The sequence below is a fragment of the Salvelinus sp. IW2-2015 genome, linkage group LG7 (genome assembly GCF_002910315.2).
Source record: "Salvelinus sp. IW2-2015 linkage group LG7, ASM291031v2, whole genome shotgun sequence".
In the NCBI taxonomy this organism is placed as follows: Eukaryota; Metazoa; Chordata; class Actinopteri; order Salmoniformes; family Salmonidae; genus Salvelinus; species Salvelinus sp. IW2-2015.
Genome location: NC_036847.1, coordinates 20275969 through 20294664, shown reverse-complemented (window position 1 = coordinate 20294664; position 18696 = coordinate 20275969). Strand labels below are relative to the sequence as shown.

At 44.3% G+C, this 18696-nt stretch overlaps 1 protein-coding gene across 2 annotated transcripts in view; it reads left to right on the top strand.

Moving 5' to 3' along the window:
* The window catches only part of chchd6a (coiled-coil-helix-coiled-coil-helix domain containing 6a), a 67523-nt gene that overhangs the window by 25200 nt on the left and 23627 nt on the right, over window positions 1-18696 (top strand). For both annotated transcript variants that reach the window (XM_023991302.2, XM_023991301.2), the window contains 2 exons: window positions 3956-4026; window positions 17020-17155. In XM_023991302.2, the coding sequence (XP_023847070.1) occupies window positions 3956-4026; window positions 17020-17155 (207 nt within the window). The remainder of the gene's footprint in view (window positions 1-3955; window positions 4027-17019; window positions 17156-18696) is intronic.

The window sequence follows — 18696 nt, the reverse complement described above, 5'->3', positions numbered from 1 at the left end:
ATGAGTGTGTTTGTGAAGATGCCACACGTAATCGCCTCACGTCTGTGAATTCTCCTGAATGCTGGAAGTCAGAGAGCTGTGAAAACTACTGGTTGTAAACAGCAATGTCCCACTGCTGTTTGAATTAGCACAGGCTCTCACTAATCCAGCTAAAGCCTTCTGCTGGCTCCGCTGCTCTTGTCTACATCCCTCTCCTGCACCGCTCCTTGCTTCATATATCTGCGTTCCAAGGCTTCCTCAGCCCCGCACCCAGTACCCCCTCTTTCTCTTTCTCTCTCTCCTCCTTGTCACTAGTTGCAAAGCACTTTGACGCACTTGAACGTGGGTATGAGATCATAATCCTCCTGAAATCCTGACAGCCGTGTTGACACGTTGTCGGCAGGGGCCTCGTTCTGGAAATATCTACATGACTCCCCCATCCGACCAGCTGAAGCAGCGTTTACCTGAATGGACAGAGAGCAGAGCAGCCGGCCGCCAGACAGCTAGCCCCCTTTAGCCTCGAGGACCGCAGTAGCTAACCAATCACAAATTAATTTTCTTCAAAGCTTAAGGGGAGACAAATGCATTTTAATTTAATATTTTTTTTAGCAAGGATTATTTTCCCAGCATGCCATACAGATATAGGCACATGTCAGAGGCTCCAGGGGGTATAATACCTCTTCGCCTCTTAAACTGCAGGGGCAGCGGTTAGAACGATAGAGGACGGGAGAAGCATTCTAATCAGAATACTGTACAGGGTGCCTTTTCTTCGCATTAAAACCATATTTTGCTGTGTTGCCGGTTTCTTATGGAAATGTAAGAACTTTCACATGAAAGCATCAAAGTTATGTGCTTATGTGTTACATGAGCTCTATTTTAAGCGCAGTATGTTCCATCTGGAGATGTTGATAGCCTAACATTGGGATGGGAACATTACCTAACATTTACCCTTTTATAAAGCATTAGAGTAAGAATGACCCATCGGTAGTTTTGCTTTTATTTAGATTTTCTTTGGATCTTTCAGCTCTGTAATGTTGGGCACAAAAGTTCTAGCTCATCTCCCGATACAAAATCTGAGTTTGCTCAGACAGGCAGCTCATACAAAGAGAGACAACGAGAGAGACATTTTGTTAGTTCATTGTGCTGTCACTCAGCAGCACTATAGGTGGAAGCCAACTTACATGGATTTACTAGGAGTTAAATGGAAGGTGTTGTCTAAACCAGAGATTCTGGAGGACTAACACGTCCTACAGATACCTCCAGATACCTCCAGACACCTCTAGAAGAACAGACCAGACACTGAGTGACTGGGACATCCATTACTGATCTCCTTGACTCCTTATTGCCTGCAGGAGAGGATCCATCTCAAACACAAGAGGCAGGTTGAGGTTAATACGTCTGGTGTCTAAATATCTCACTGCAGAATTCACTTCGCCCTCACTTTTTTGGGGGTTTTCTCAAAATGATCGCTAAAACAGGAGTGTGCGTTGGCTGGAAGCCTGGTCTTTTTACAGCGTGTCAAAGTAGCGTGGCAGTTGTTGTCAGCGGTGGGATCGTTTGCCTGGGGGATAAGTGCTCCTGGTGAAGGTGTGTAAAACAGCGCTTAGCCCACATTGACGCCAAGGCAGAGCCACCCTGCACAGATTAAGATATCGATTGGATTAGCGCAGCAGGAAATGGCACTGGGGGTGGAAGGAGGGAGTGAAGGAGGGTGAAAGATGAGTGTGGCTGACTGGGGTTGCCAGCCAGCGAGACGAACCAGGTGCCAGCTGCTGGATTTGCACAGGCAAATCCGGTTAATGCGGGTAGCATTGCACACAGCAACGGGTGCCTTAGTGCAAATGTATTCAGGAATGCAAGAGAGAGTCCCATCTTTAGTGTCATCTTCTCCTTGTTGTATTCACAAGGGGTGGGTTTAAATGCCACTGGGCCATTCCCTGTGGACCAATAATACCCCTACTGCACATACAGTAGGATAGAGRTTAGACTTTCTACTGTTTTAATAACAGACACTAGATGGTAATAGTCTCTCAACAGGGCTCCCAAACCATCCTATCATCCTAATCAACGTTTTCAATGAATCCAGGTATTTTCATTCACCTCATTTTATATATACCCAGTCCCAGCTGTCAGTTTATTTTGGTTAAATATTTGGGACACCCAAAGACGCCTCTAAGCCCCCCATGATAAATGTGAATGAAGAGCTCCACTCTCACTCACTCACACACAGACTATATTCCAGCAGTTTCACTCACATAAATGGGTTAATAATTTTAGGCATGCACCACGTGGCTACAGAATACTTATTCCAGAGAAGCACAGTGGGTCACTGCTCTTTGGTAATTGCAAGCATCATAATCTCCTGGACTGGTGTTCACACAATAACAGTCCCCGCTGCAGTTCCTACTGGAGCTAGTTATGAGAACCTCTTCACAGCCTCATTAAAGCCATTAACATTTAAGAAGTAGCAGCGCTTAATGGGGGCTTCAGAGAGAGCTCAGTTCAGCCAGAGGGAGATGAGGCTGAGCAGCGGTGGGCCTCGTCCGACTCCGCCTTCCTCCTTTCACTCTGACTGGAGAGGATGAGGGGAAGGAAACGGAGGATAATTTGTCGTCTTTGATAGTTATCGGATTAGGTGTGAATGCATATGAGTGGTGCTCCTCTGTTTCCACTGTCGGCTTCCTCCGCTTCAGATGACTTGTGTAGGGATTAGATGGTGTGAAATATGACAGACTGACCCCACTGGAACTTGGTGAATTGATGGAGATTCAGGGTTGGGGTTAAGCAATGATCCCACCACATTCCTGCTCTACTCACTTCAATTACCCCCAGCTTTCCCTCCCTCTCCCTGTCAGAGGAGAAATATCCAAAATAATTAAGGGAAGCCTGTTTAGCCTGGGTTTATGGATGGCATTCTGAGGCACGGCCGTTACCTCATTAAACTGAGGTGCTGCCTGTCAAGGTACACATGGAAATGGGATTCCACCATGGCTGTCTCTTTCCTGGGCAGCCACATCAGTGATTATGGAACTGAAAACCTACGGTACAGAGGCATGTAGTCTCTCATGACAGGGATGTAGGCATTAGACCAGCACTGTGCTTTGGACCTATTTGATGCTATGGGCGTGGAGTCTCTTCAGCAGTAGTTAGAGCTGTTACTGGGGACTGTGCGGGTGATGATGGTCTCTGGGATGGTCTCTATAGCCTAATGAAGAGACTGTGTGTCAGTGACCAGGCCCACTGCTCCTTCCTCAGTCTGCCTGACTGACTGCCTGCCTGACTGACTGACTGCCAGAGGTGTAGTGACCTGGGATCAGAACACTCACTAACTACACCACGATGGTCATTAAGGTTTTAACATCTTTACAGGTTCCTCTGTACACTCTAGCAAGGCATTTAACTGCAATAACATCAGCTTAATATCCAGTTCTTAAATGAACTGGCTGTTACCGAAGGCAATGATTTGGGATGGTGGGAAACGGAGGTGGTGATACTGATGATAGTTGTAGTAGTATTTTTATTAGCATTCAAGCATTTTAATAATTGCTGGATTGTATCATTAAAAAAATCTATGCCATCAATTTTATGGCTTCTCCACATCTCTCCAACTACAGCTAACCTGACCGTCTATGGAGGGTTGTTGAAAGAATCAGCCAGGTGTGAATGCTCAGTTGGTCACTGCTGTACAGTACATACTGTAGATGTGTTTGAATGTTGGGGATGTGCATTTTATCAGGGGATCATGTTATTTTCTTTCATCATGTAGAATTGTACACTAACTTACCTGTAAAATTCTGCGTTTCCTCATTTTMTWWTTTTTTTATTCTACTATATTATTGACTGTATGTTTTGTTTATTCCATGTGTAACTCTGTGTTGTTGTATGTGTTGAATTGCTATGCTTTATCTTGGCCAGGTCGCAGCCTACCTGGTTAAATAAATATAAAAATAAACATGATTTATTTTTTATATRTCAGAATTTGGATCGATACAAGCAAACCGAGAAACAGTTCCACGACCAAGCCACAAAATCCGAAGCTCTTGTAAAGTAAGTAAAACCGCCTGTTCATCTGTAGTAATGTTCACCTCCAGACTCTACAGTACCTGTGGAACTACAGTCCCTATGTAGATGGGCCCCAACTCAACACCACAGACAGTCATTCACAAGCTATAACACTTGAAAGCATTCTACAAGCTCTATGATGGATCCATGTACTCTGTAGAGCGCTTTTTCATCTCTGCTTTGCTGTAAATTATACAGTGATTGTATACTAGTTGCTCCCCTGTTTTGTCTCCCACTACAATTCACAGTAATTGACGTTGTCAGAATGGTAGAAGAGCTTGTATAAAATCGGTTTCCAGAGCCAACTAGTGCTGTGCTTTTGGTTTCCATGGAGATGGGTTGGCTCCCTTAGACTCCAACAATACACATGATGAGGTGCATTTTTCCCTCTAATTCACAAGAAAATGAAATGTCTTTCTCAGATGGAAGCAGCCCAGGGATAGCAAGGTGCTGTGAATGTTTTCTCGTTATGATCATAGATAAGACATGGTAACAGTAACAGGTAGGTATGGCTGAGAGAAGTGGAGAATGACAGATACAGTATCTATGACAAAATGTATTCACCTGTGCCTGGGCTGTGGACTCAGACTAACATTCCCCCTGAGCAGATCTGACGCTCGTGAAATGAATGCAGATTGTTTGTAGTGCCATACAACTGTTGGACAATGGAGCTAGGCTAGTAGCCCATCACACTTACACACTTTGCCTACTCATTATCGCCAAAGTAAATGTCAGTGTAAATTCAATTCAATTAACCTCAACCGTACTTTATGCATGAGCAAAGCACCTGCCCAGATAGCAATCTTTTCTTCCCCAAACACTCCCCTGTGCAAAGTCCTGTAAATCGAATAAGCTTTATTTGGCTACTGTTTGATTAATCAGCATTTAAGAATGTATTTTTCAGCTAAATAATTATAATGAAAGGTGGGGAAACTGCTGACAAATGACACTGCAGTTCTAACTTTATTTCAGAATATGGAGGCATTTATTTCCATTTCCTGTCAAATTGTGAGCTTTCACTATTAGCCTTATCACATAGCCTACCAGTTCACTTGCCTTCTTAGCTAATGCATTTACTAATGCATGTTTTCCAAAGACTGACCTCAATTCTGCACAGTACAGGGATACCCTAATGACTATAGATGTTCATAGTAAATCCATGTGCTTTATTGGAAAGCCCTGATGTTAAAGAAGTGTTAAGCTCCATTTAGTTTGCATGGTTATGGTGAGTATTGAACATCTGGTGTTTCAATCCCATTGTAACGAGCTTCAACCTATTTTATAATACACTGTTCATTTGGTCCATCCTTCCAGACGTGTTCATATAGAACCCAGTAGAATCAAGTATACCAGAATCCTGTGCTACTTAGGCGGTGAGACCCTCTAGATATGGGAGCACAGAACTAATCATCATTTTTATTCAGAACTATGATATGAATCAAACTGCAGTTGGGGACAAAAGTCCTATACGCCGTATAGGCGATGTGATACCCGTATAGTATACGGGTATCACATCAGTCAATTCATTGTCGTGCTGTAGATATACTGTAGAATCAGTAATCCAGTTAATTACCATTACCAAAAGTTAGAAGTAGAGCAGAGTAGTAGTACAATCTGAGATAAATGTGTTCAAATCCCCTATAGTCTTGGGGAAAGGCAGCTCCTATCTTCTGCATCATGTGTAAATGAAGCAGTGTGTGTCAGAATGGTGGCAGCTGGTTAGGGACTGCAGTACTCCCTGCCTGTTCTGTGCTAGCATAGCTCCTTGTTGCTAACTAATGCAGGCCTCTAATCAGGGATTTGAGCTGCTAAGCTCACGTTAGCGTGTTGCCGTCTGAAGAGACTTCCTCCCAGGCAGGAGAAATGGCTACACGCGCTCCTATCAGATGGCCATACGATCAGAGCGAGATGTGTGTGATGTGAGATGGATGTTTCTTCTCTGCCTCCAGTGCCTTCTGTTGCCATTTTGGCCTACCAGGTGAAGGCTAGAAGATTGAGTGAGCACACTGGGGTAAGAAGATCAAGGGCAGTGGGTTGCGGTTGGCCTGGGGAAGGGTTACAGTGGAATAGAAGCCAGGATGTGGTCAGGGGTTATGCAGCAAGACTGGGTCTAAGGTTAGGGTGTTAAAATAGGGCTGCAAGGGCTGGGTTTGCAGAAGTTATACTTTTCCTGAGTTCTACTACCAGAGCTTAAGCAGACAGTGTCAGTTTGCCTGGCTCCTACCTGCCTGCCTCCTCCACGGCATGGCACTCACTGTGTGATGTTTTAATTCAGTTTTTAATCCCTAGACTTGGAGAGGGTTTGCCAGGAGCGTCCTGTCCCTGCTTGTCGTCCCTGTGTGCACGCTGCCGCCTCATCTGGGCAGCAGCTCTCCTGACTCTCCTGGAACATGACAAGGCTGCTTTCTAATCTCTCTGTCTCTGTCCCTCACTGCTACCCGACTTAACTCCCGTTCTAGCACACAGAGCAGAGCACAGGGCCAAGTAAAGATGGGATTCAACTGCTTTAAGTCAATCTCTAGTGTCCATAGTCTTCTAGCGGTTTTCTCTCTTACATCACTCTACCTCTCTGACAGATGCTCTGCCTATCAGATATCTTCAATTGAAGAGAGATAATGTGCTGTATTGTGGCCCCGGCAAACGTTTACAAGGGAAGTAGTGGTCAAGGCACTCAGTAGTTTGTAGCAGTCTTGAAGCATTGCTGTTAATGCTGTATTGTGACACTTCTTCTTCATCGTCTGTAACGCACACCTTTTGAGCCTCCCAGACAAAGGAGTGTTTCTTTGATGGAACAGTCGAGGTGGCTGCACCATTAATCATCTTGGCAACATGCCAAGGCACTGCAGACCTGTCTGAGGTGAACAGAACACATTGCTACCGAGGAGCTCCACTCATTGAAAACAACACGACACAGAAACTAGCTGTTCTATGGTATTGATATTAGCAGAATGCCCTGTAGTAACACATTGACATTACCGTAGCCTAGCTCCAGTAGAGTAGAGAGAGAGGATATCAGACTGGTCAGAGGGCTGTACTGTCACACAGCGTGCGTAGCTACAGTAGAGTAGAGAGAGGGGTATCAGACTGGTCAGGGGGCTGTACTGTCAGACACAGCGTGCTAGCTCCAGTAGAGTAGAGAGAGAGGGTATCAGACTGGTCAGGGGCTGTACTGTCAGACACAGCGTGCTAGCTACAGTAGAGTAGAGAGAGAGGGTATCAGACTGGTCAGGGGGCTGTACTGTCAGACACAGCGTGCTAGCTACAGTAGAGTTAGAGAGAAGAGGGTATCAGACTGGTCAGGGGCTGTACTGTCAGACACCAGCGTCGTAGCTACAGTAGAGTAGAGAGAGAGGGTATCAGACTGGTCAGGGGGCTGTACTGTCAGACACAGCGTGCTAGCTACGTAGAGTAGAGAGAGAGGGTATCAGACTGGTCAGGGGCTGTACTGTCAGACACAGCGTGCTAGCTACAGTAGAGTAGAGAGAGGATATCAGACTGGTCAGGGGGCTGTACTGTCAGACACGGCGTGCTAGCTACAGTAGAGTAGAGAGAGAGGGTATCAGACTGGTCAGGGGGCTGTACTGTCAGACCAGCGTGCTAGCTACAGTAGAGTAGAGAGAGAGGGTATCAGACTGGTCAGGGGGCTGTACTGTCAGACACAGCGTGCTAGCTACAGTAGAGTAGAGAGAGAGGGTATCAGACTGGTCAGAGGGCTGTACTGTCAGACACAGCATGCTAGCTACAGTGGAGTAGAGAGGAGGGTATCAGACTGGTCAGGGGGCTGTACTGTCAGACACAGCGTGCCTAGCTACAGTAGAGTAGAGAGAGAGAGGATATCAGACTGGTCAGGGGGCTGTACTGTAGACACAGCGTGCTAGCTACAGTAGAGTAGAGAGAGAGGATATCAGACTGGTCAGAGGGCTGTACTGTCAGACACAGCGTGCTAGCTACAGCTAACAACTGGCCAATTAGCTAGCTCCAGCCAGACATTGCTCTTGTTGTTCTTGCTCCTGGTGTTATGGCCTCGCAGAGAAAAAGCCCTCATTATAGAAGACACCGGCTGTCCAGGGAGTTTCAAACTGGCACTCCTCAGTGGCTGAGCACAGAACTGGACCAGCCCTGGGCCTGCTCTCCTTCCCTTTGCTGCTATATTACTATCTCTACCATGATACAGTACCACAGCTTTTGTTCATGATCATACGGCTGTCTGGTGCTAACAGCAACTATGCTGTAATTGAGATTGTCATGCATAAAAGATGACCACTTTGTAGAGGTCATAAGGATCCCCATTTTGACATGCACTACTCTCTACTGTAATTGTGGCTGAAATGTAAGGATAGATCCTGTCTGCCTGGTGATCCACGAGACAGCCCTGAATAAGACAGCCTGACCAATCCTTTACTGTGTGTGTGTGTGTGTGTGTGTGTGTGTGTGTGTGTGTGTGTGTGTGTTTCATCAACAAAAATAGTGACAACTATTTTTCAGTGGCAATTGACAAGACTATAACTAATTAAATACACCCAGAAAAAACTATAATTTAACTAAAATTATTTTTAATTTCAGTTGACTAAAATGAGACGAGACATTTTTTTCTGTGACTAAAATCTGACTACTAAATTAACTGGACAAGAGTTTTTGGAGAGATTGAGAGCTTTTCAGTGATAAGCACAATTAATATTAGTAGCACAGATGTTCTGTTCAGCAGTGGGAAGGATGTGCCACACCCAGCAAACACAGCCTACATCAGCTGGTGAGCTGCGGGTGAGCAAGCGATGAGTGTGGGCAGACAGGCTCCGCCTCCGATTATACACATCGTTCAGGCGGCTCTCTTGCTTCACCTTAGCTAACCAGTAACCACCAGCCTTCTAGTTAGCTACCCTTTGCCTAGTTAAGAAACACAAGCTGCTTTCCAAAATGTTAAACAATTGAGCATTGAGTTTAATAGTAAAACAACAGTCAAACTGTTTTTCTCTCCCTTGATTAGGATATAGATATAGGATATAGAGAAGTAGGCTGTCTTTGAAATGTTTAGTCTCGCTCAACCCTCCCACTTTTCCCACTGCATTTCATATCCAGGTTCTGTAGCCAATGTAGCCAAGTCTCCCTCTTTTCCTCAGAGAAAACGGCTTGACCAGCCATGAGGCTACCGTTCAAAAGACGAGCCATAATACCGGCGCTGCGCTTTCTTTCTCTTTCTAACGTGCATTAGTGAGCTGCATTTTACATTCATAAAGAATATCGCGAGCCATTCTAAAACTAGGCTACTAGGCAGACCGAGCCGTTAACCATTTCTTTAGGCTACATCTTGTTCAGTCATGTTACCTTAATAGCTAGCTATAGCTAACAACTTTTTGGAACGTTCAGATAGTATATTTCTATGTAGAACAATCATGCCTCTCTGACATGTTGAATAAAGAATAATGTTGGCTCTGTTACATGAATAGTTAGCTCTATTCATGGAGGTTCGAGAACGTTTTTCAAATGAACGTGGCCCTGATAACATTACTAGTAGCCTATATGCAAACATTTAGTAGCACAGAAGAAAATGAAAAGAGATTGCCGCTACACTATATCTGACTGGTTAAATCATTTTATGTTGAGTTAATATGGACCCAGTGACTCAGACTTGAGCACTGGGACTTGGACTTCAGCACAGGGGATTTTGGACTCGATTTGGACACGAGGTTTACTGACTAGACTGCATCACTGGGCAAAACAGTTATTAGCTCTCAGTCAGTCATTAGCCCCCCTTCTTCTTTTGGACATCAATGTGGCTGCGGCGTCTGTGGAACGCTGATAACAATGGTAGCGACGCGACCAAGTGATCGAAGTGCAACCCATACTACTTTGCCAATACTTTGAGGCACCATCTGGTGATTGTGCTCTGCAGTAGTAATTGTCAGCGGTGTCAGATCCCTGCCTGTGTTTGAGCTGAGCTCTCAGTGCTCTGCCTCGGGCAACTCCAGGGCTGACAGGCTTAAGTGGGGGAGCATCGTGTGGAGGAGAGGAGGGAGAAGAGTCCGCCACTCCGCAGCCCTGCAGGTGAGATTGGCTGGGGGAGGAGAGGAGAGTGGAGGGGAGGAGACCTGCGCTGTGCTGCGCTCCTCACCAGCTCAGTAAATGTAAAAGCTGTCAGAGCCGGGACCCTCATCTGTCTGCCGAGCAACAGCCAGGGTTAAAGAAACGCACCTCTAATCTAGTTAATTTCAGCCCCTCCATCCCCAAAACATGTCAGTGAATTCCCCTGCAGATACAATTTGGAGACTTTACAGTGTATAGCCAGTGTGATTCATGTATTTATCTGGCTCTTGCAGTAATCTGCTGTGGCTTGGCTGAGGATGGCAGAGCAGAGTTATCTCGAGGCGATGCAGTAGCTACTCTCTCTGACATTTGAGTGAGCGCTGGTTGCCCACAACAGCAGCAGCAGTGTAGAGATATGGGTGCCTCTCCTCTGACTCCTTCTGATAGCACCTGATCAGCTATGAGTTACAGAACTAGCACACACAACCTCTGCCCTCAGCCAATCACATTCAACACAGCAACTCGTTTTGGAGTTTATGTTTGTGCTGCTTAGCATTTCTATTGATTTGAATATACATATTGCAAGCTTGCTAATGGAACCTTTTGTAGTTGTTTTTCCTCTTTCCATTTGATTTCTAGTCTTTCATTTCTCCTTTTGCCTCTCTAAGCTCGGCAGACTTTCAGAAGTCAGCCTTTGTTTTTCCACTGCGCGTTCTCTGGAGGAGATTAAAAATAATTGAAATCTGCAGTAATTAAGGCCTAATCTCTGTTCCGTTATATTTACTTACAGATTTTGAATTCCGAAATTACTGCTCATATGCGCACAGCCTGCTTCACTCAAAGCGGCCTAAGCGGCTCAGTTAATATTTTTATTTAAGACCTCGCCTTCAATTTGGTTCAATTCGGTTCAGCTTTGGCTGCGGCAAACCAATTTTCTGCTTCAGGCCCCTTTAATAAACCTGCTGCGCTATCTGGAGCTTCCTTCCCTGATGAAGGCAGTTTATTTTAAATTAAAGGAGAGTTCCTTATCTTACCAGCGCAAAGAAGAGCGTTGCTTTAGTCTTTTTCTCTGCCGCTGTCGTTATTAAACAGAGGAAGGAAGAGCTTCAGCATTGGGTAAAACAGGGGGATCTGATACACGGACTCATCCTCCCTTAAACACGCCTTGATGGGCTGTTGATGGAGATTTATTTCCCATCCTTCGTATTTTTCTTCTCTCCTCTTAACCGTTCAGATAAGACAAGCAACTCACAAGGAAACGCTAGCGATAGCATATCGCTCTGCTGCTTGGTAATATGCTGCGTGATGTGATGGGAGCCTTGGATGTGTTTTAATTGAAATGCCGGGGTTGGCTTGCACGCTGAATCAAAGCTGAGCACAGGTTTTAATTCGGGTTTCAATTAAGCGCAGTGTCAAACGGTCCTCTGAGAGTAGCTGTTGGAGTGCATTGTAGAGAGAGAGGGAGAGGATGGGAGGGTTTAATGCACATGACTTTGCATAATCAATCAAATTTCATTAAGCATGGCAACCTGGCAATGAATCTGCCACAAAGTTCCATCACTGAGAAATCGGGAATGCAGAGACCAATTATGTTACATATCACATATCATATTACAACAAGCTAATTCAATCTCTGAATTCAGCCTGATTTGATCAGCTCATTTTGATTCGTTCAATTAGGAATGATTTATTAATTCTTGCACCGTTTGTAATCTGTAGCCGTACGCTGGTTGTGGTTGATAGAAAGAGGTTGTACTGTACTAAGCAGCCTCCAATATTAAAGTCAACATCTTTCGGAAGACACAACCATAAATCGTTTACTCTGTGTCCATGGCAATCTTTGGGCTCAATGACATCACTGCTGAAAGGTTGCCAGGGTGACCGTGTGTCCCTGCCTCCTCTAGTCACAGTATCAGGTTATTTATCATCGTTGTATTAGTCAATGCCGCGCTTGTCACCGGCTCTATTAGTGAATATCCTCTCTGCCGGTAATTCAGTTTAACCTGTCTCTCCCCACCTATTCATTCCACTAAAGTGTCCGCAGGATGGAGAGGGAGACATTTGTACACACTAGGGGATGTTGGCGTGTGTTTGTGTGTATTGGTATGTAATGTGAAATATGAGTGTGTGTATTGGTATGTAATGTGAAATACGAGTGTGAGTTTGTGTATTGGTATGTAATGTGAAATATGAGTTTGTGTATTGGTATGTAATGTGAAATATGAGTGTGTGTATTGGTATGTAATGTGAAATATGAGTGTGTATTGGTATGTAATGTGAAATATGAGTGTGTATTGGTATGTAATGTGAAATATGAGTGTGAGTTTGTGTGAGACGGGGGGGTTCTTTTCAGGTACAATGTGGAAACAGTTTTAATGTAGATGAATCAAGCATAGCGGTTGTCATTTAGCTTTCTTATTAACTTAGAACATCAATCCAGTGGAGATTTTAGCATGTAAAACTTGGTGGMGCAAATTCAACCAACATTTTTTTTTTTAGATGCATGCCAGCGACGCCACTACACAACACTAAACAATACATTAAATGCACTATAACGTTGACAAATGGTGCCCACAAACTGTTAGGGCCTCCATAAAGCTGTCCCAACCACAGAGCTTTCTTTTCAGCACCATGGGGTGAATCCTTACCACCGCTACACCTGGCTATCAGAAGAGCCTTATCTGGCAGCGAAACACTTCATTCAGCCACTGATATGGCTGACTTGCTGAAAGATGCACTATGCAGAAGTCTCTCTGCCATTTCCTGGTTGCTTGTTTTGTCAAATAAACTGAAATTAGGTGATCTATTTGAATTTTAGCAAGTATAGTTTAGAGAATCGTTGTACCATATAAACTGCTGTGCAATATCTTTTCCATATTCCAGAATATTATATTTTCAGTGGTTTGAAGCTGATGTACTAAACCGAAAGTAAAAAATACAAAAATGAAAACTTAAGAACTGGAAGAATAGAAAGACCGCTTCTTAGACTTGGTTTCAATGAGAATGACAGATCTATAACTCCCATTTCTATGTACATATTGCAGCTTTAAATAAATAGGCTTTCTACTGACTCCTTGTGGATTTGTGTAACTCGATAAGAACCCATTCTCCTTCAATAATAACGAATGTCGACATTACTTTTTGACTTTTGAACCATACACCAACATTCTTATATTTATGTTCAGTAAATGTAACTTTACTCTTCTTTTAGATACCACACAGAATGAAAGAGAGAGAGACGCGGACTCAGCAGTTAGCTGACCATTTTTATTATTTTATTATGTAGTCTAAAAAGGAAGGAAAAGACAATCACTAGGATCCACTTTTATAGACAATATACCGACACACAGATTGCGCAAACAAAACAACCGTTGCAATATCTACTGGAATTACATGCGTCTATTAGTGAACTTTTTGTGGAACAGAAATATTTGAATGGGAAGAGACTGTCACTGGCAAACATGGTTACAGACCCAACAACATTATATAGTATCCCCTCCTCATGGTTACAGACCCAACAACATTATATAGTATCCCCTCCTCATGGTTACAGACCCAACAAACATATAAGTATCCCTCCTCATGGTTACAGACCCAACAACATTATATAGTATCCCTCCTCATGGTTACAGACCCAACAAAATTATATAGTATCCCCTCCTCATGGTTACAGACCCAACATCATTAATAGTATCCCCTCCTCATGTTTCAGACCCAACATCATTATATAGTATCCCTCCTTATGGTTACAGACCCAACATCATTATATAGTATCCCCTCCTCATGGTTACAGACCCAACATCATTATATAGTATCCCCTCCTCATGGTTACAGACCCAACAACATTATATAAGTATCCCTCCTCATGGTTACAGACCCAACAACATATATAGTATCCCCCTCCTATGGTTACAGACCCAACAACATTATATAGTATCCCTCCTCATGGTTACAGACCCAACCACATTATATAGTATCCCCTCCTCATGGTTACAGACCCAACAACATTATATAGTATCCCTCCTCATGGTTACAGACCCAAAACATTATATAGTATTCCCTCCTCATGGTTACAGACCCAACAAAAAAACATTTTAAATAGTTATCCCCTCCTCAGGTTACAGACCCAACAACATTATATAGTATCCCCTCCTCATGGTTACAGACCCAACAACATTATACAGTATAGTATCCCCTCATGGTTACAGACCCAACAACTTTATATCGTATGCCCTCCTCGTGGAGAAAGCACATGAGCTAATTATAATACACAAAGTAAGCAAAACAATTAAATTCATTATTCTAACATTGCCTAAAATTATGAATAAGATAGACCTATATAAGCAATATAACAATGTAGATGTACAAACTATGACATAAGGGAACGATGTGCGGATAAGAGGCAAGCTGTAATTTCGATTAAGACATGAGCGAGCTGAGATAGACGAGCTGAGATATTCCTATGCGTTCAGCACTTTTGAAATGGAGAGCGACATAATTCAGAATATGGGCCATTCTTACAGTATTTTCCCTGTACACCAAGTCAGAATAGTAGGCTAAATAATAGGGGCACATAAGCAAGCAAAAAATGCACTCATAATATTCGATGATGACATTTCTCTAAAACAGGCTACATGTGTACCACCTAATCAGAACAGTAGGCTAAGTTCTGAGGGGGAGAGCGACTAAATTCTTAGAGTGAGACACATGGCTACTAACAGCTTACTACACAACATACACTTAGTATTACTTTCTTAGTAGTTACAGTATATATATCTCCCTGGCATATCACTTATGCAGCATCATACAAGACATACAGTGCCTTCGGAAAGTTTTCAGGCCCCTTGACTTTTTCCACATTTTGCAAATGTATTAAATATAAAAACGGATGCCTTATTTACATAAGTATTCAGACCCTTTGCTATAAGACTCGAAATTGAGCTTAGGTGCATCCTGTTTGCATTGATCATCTTTGAGATGTTTGAGAGTCCGACTGTGGTAAATTCAATTGATTGTACATGATTTGGAAAGGCACACACCTGTCTATATAAGGCCCCACAGTTGACAGTGCATGTCAGAGCAAAAACCAAGCCATGAGGTCAAATGAATTGTCCGTAGAGCTCCAAGACAGGATTATATCGAGGCACAGATCTGGGGGAAGGGTACCAAAAAATGTCTGCAGTATTGAAGGTCCCCAAGAATACAGTGGCCTCCATCATTCTTAAATGGAAGAAGTTTGGAACCACCAAGACTCTTCCTGAAGCTGGCCAAACTGAGCAAACTGGGGAGAAGGGTCTTAGTCAGGGAGGTGACCAAGAACAAGATGGTCACTTTGACAGAGCTCCAGAGTTCCTCTGTGGAGATGGGAGGACAACCACCTCTGCAGCACTCTATCAATCAGGCCTTTATGGTAGAGTGGCCAGATGGAAACCACTCCTCAGTAAAAGGCACATGACAGCCTGTTTGCAGTTTGCCAAAAGGCACCTAAAGACTCTCAGACCATGAGGAACAAGATTCTCTGGTCTGATGAAACCAAGATTGAACTCTTTGGCCTGAATGCCAAGTGTCACATCTGGAGGAAACCTGGCACCATCCCTATGGTNAACAAGATTCTCTGGTCTGATGAAACCAAGATTGAACTCTTTGGCCTGAATGCCAAGTGTCACATCTGGAGGAAACCTGGCACCATCCCTATGGTGAAGTCTGGTGGTGGCGGCATCATCCTGTGGGGATGTTTTTCAGCGGCAGGGACTGGGAGACTAGTTGGGATCGAGGCAAAGATGAACAGAGCATAGTACAGAGAGATCCTTGATGAAAACCTGCCCCAGAGCGCTCAGGACCTCAAACTGGGGCAAAGGTTCACCTTCCAACAGAACAACAACCCTAAGCACACAGCCAAGACAACCCAGGAGTGGGTTCTGGAAAAGTCTCTGAATGTCCTTGAGTTGCCCAGCCAGAGCGTGGATTTAAACCTGATCGAACATCTCTGGAGAGACCAGAAAATAGCTGTGCAGCATTGCTTCCCATCCAACCTGACAGAGCTTGAGAGGCTCTGCAGAGAAGGATGGGGGAAACTCCCCAAAAACAGGTGTGCCAAGCTTGTAGCATCATACCCAAGAAGACTCGAGGCTGTAATAGCTGCCAAATGTGCTTCAACAAAGTACTGAGTAAAGTGTCTGAATACTTATGTAAATGTAATATTTCATTTTTTAAATTTGCTAAAATGAAGAACTTTTTTTGCTTTTTCATTATGGGGTATTGTGTGTAAATTGATGAGGTAGCACACTGGAGTTCTGCAGTCAGAAAGGAATGTACATACTGGGGGAAAAACTGCTGTTTACCAACTTTGCCGCAATTAAGTGGTCTCTTTCCGAAAACCTGTCTTGCACATGAGCAGCGATTATGTCGCATGCCTCCATCACGTGTGCAGTGTTAAGGTTTCTCTGCCTTGGTTCAGTGGCATCAACATGCCCTGTGGACAGTGCATTCGTTTGCTCGCAAACTGTGCCAATCACCGCACAACCAGAGAAGATGAACCATGCCTACGCTCTGTGTTTTCCCTGGCTGCCCCTCCACCACAGAAAGCACTGAGCTAGGCTTGTATGCTTCTTTATTAACTCAAGGACATTTTGACATTTTACATTTTTTACATTGTTTGCTAAACTGATATGTGACACAAATTAATGTCAGAATCACTTGCAAAACAGGCATTTTAAATGTATTATTATTATAGAATTTGTTTTAAACAGTTGAGGCTCAAAGCATGTGGGGCTCAAAACCTGAATGACGTCTCGTCACTGCATCAATCACCTCAAATGATTTTCACAAAAATACAATGTCACTGATCATACACTGTAGTAATGTTGGACATGTTGCTTGCTGTGTTCTAATAAAAATCATTCAGCTGTGTCTCTTTGATGACCTCTGGGCTGACCCCTGACCTGTGTGTGTCCACAGAGCGAGGAACACCGAGCCTGTATGCATCAACCTGCAGTCCCAGATCCTCAACTGCTACAAGGAGAACCGGGAGCAGACATTGCAATGCTCAGACCTGGCCAAAACGTACATGCAGTGCATCGACGCAGCCAAGAAGGTCAGTGTTCACTATAGGCTTTCATTCAGTAGATGCCTGGAGGTTTTCATGCCCTCTTTCTACACAAATAGCTAAATATATTATATAGTCAATTCACCGGTTCATCTTTTTTTCCCAACACATCCAGTAAATATAAAACTGTATTTTTGTCCCTGCTTCAAATAACCTGAGCCCAGGTTCCCAAAAGCATCTTAAGGCTAAATTCATCATTCGAACCTTCGTCTGAGCATCGTTAAATCTCAGAGCTGTTTCCCAACAACCATCATTACTAAAGTCGTACTTGAAAGCGCTTGTTATTTACCGACTACCTCAGACCGCTCGTAGAACAGCTAAGTGCATTGTTAGATGCTTTTCTGCCCTTCCACTTTATACTGTACACAGAAGATCTCTGCTAAACACAGAATCAAGTTTATCGGTCTCGCTGTGACTGCCAATAACTTCAGAGCGAAATCGACTACAAATACAAAGTTACCAATGTCTTTGCAATTTTTACAATCCTAGGATAAAAAGAGGCTTCAAATGAAAACCGAGATGACTGCAAAGATCAATACAGTATAGGCTACATTGCTACATACACTGCTCAAAAAAATAAAGGGAACACTTAAACAACACAATGTAACTCCAAGTCAATCACACTTCTGTGAAATCAAACTGTCCACTTAGGAAGCAACACTGATTGACAATAAATCCAATTGCGAGCTGGTGGGCAAGAAGGTTTGCTGGTGGTCTGTCAGCGTAGTTCCAGAGCATGGAGGCGGCTACCAGGGACAGGCCAGTACATCAGGAGACGTGGAGGGAGGCCATAGAGAGGCAACAACCCAGCAGCAGGACCGCTACCTCCCCTGTGTGCAAGGAGGAGCAGGAGAGCACTGCCAGAGCCTGCAAAAATGACCTCCAGAGCGCACAAATGTGCAGTGGTCTGTCAAACGGTCAGGAAACAAACTCCATGAGGTGGTATGAGGCCGACGTCCACAGGTGGGGGTTGTGCTTACAGCCAACACCGTGCAGGACGTTTGGCATTTGCCCAGGAACACAAGATTGGCAATTCGCCACTGGCGCCCTGTGCTCTTCACAGATGAAAGCAGGTTCCACGCACATGTGACAGACGTGACAGAGTCTGGAGACCGTGGAGAACGCTTCTGCTGCCTGCAACATCTCAGCATGACAGTTTGGCGGTCAGTCATGGTGTGGGGGTGGCATTTCTTGGGGCCGCACAGCCTCCATGTGCTCGCCAGAGGTAGCCTGACTGCCATTAGGTACCGAGATGAGATCCTCAGACCCCCTGTAAGACCATATGCTGGTGCGGTGCCCTGGGTTCCTCCTAATGCAAGACAATGCTGACTATGTGGCTGGAGTGTTCAGCAGTTCCTGCAGAGGAAGGCATATGATGCTATGGACTGGCCCGCCCGTTCCCAGACCTGAACAATTGAGCACATCTGGGACATCATGTCTCGCTCCATCCACCAACGCCACGTTGCACCCAAGACTGTCCAGGAGTTGGCGGTGCTTTCTAGTCGGGTTGGGAGAGATCCCTCCGGAAG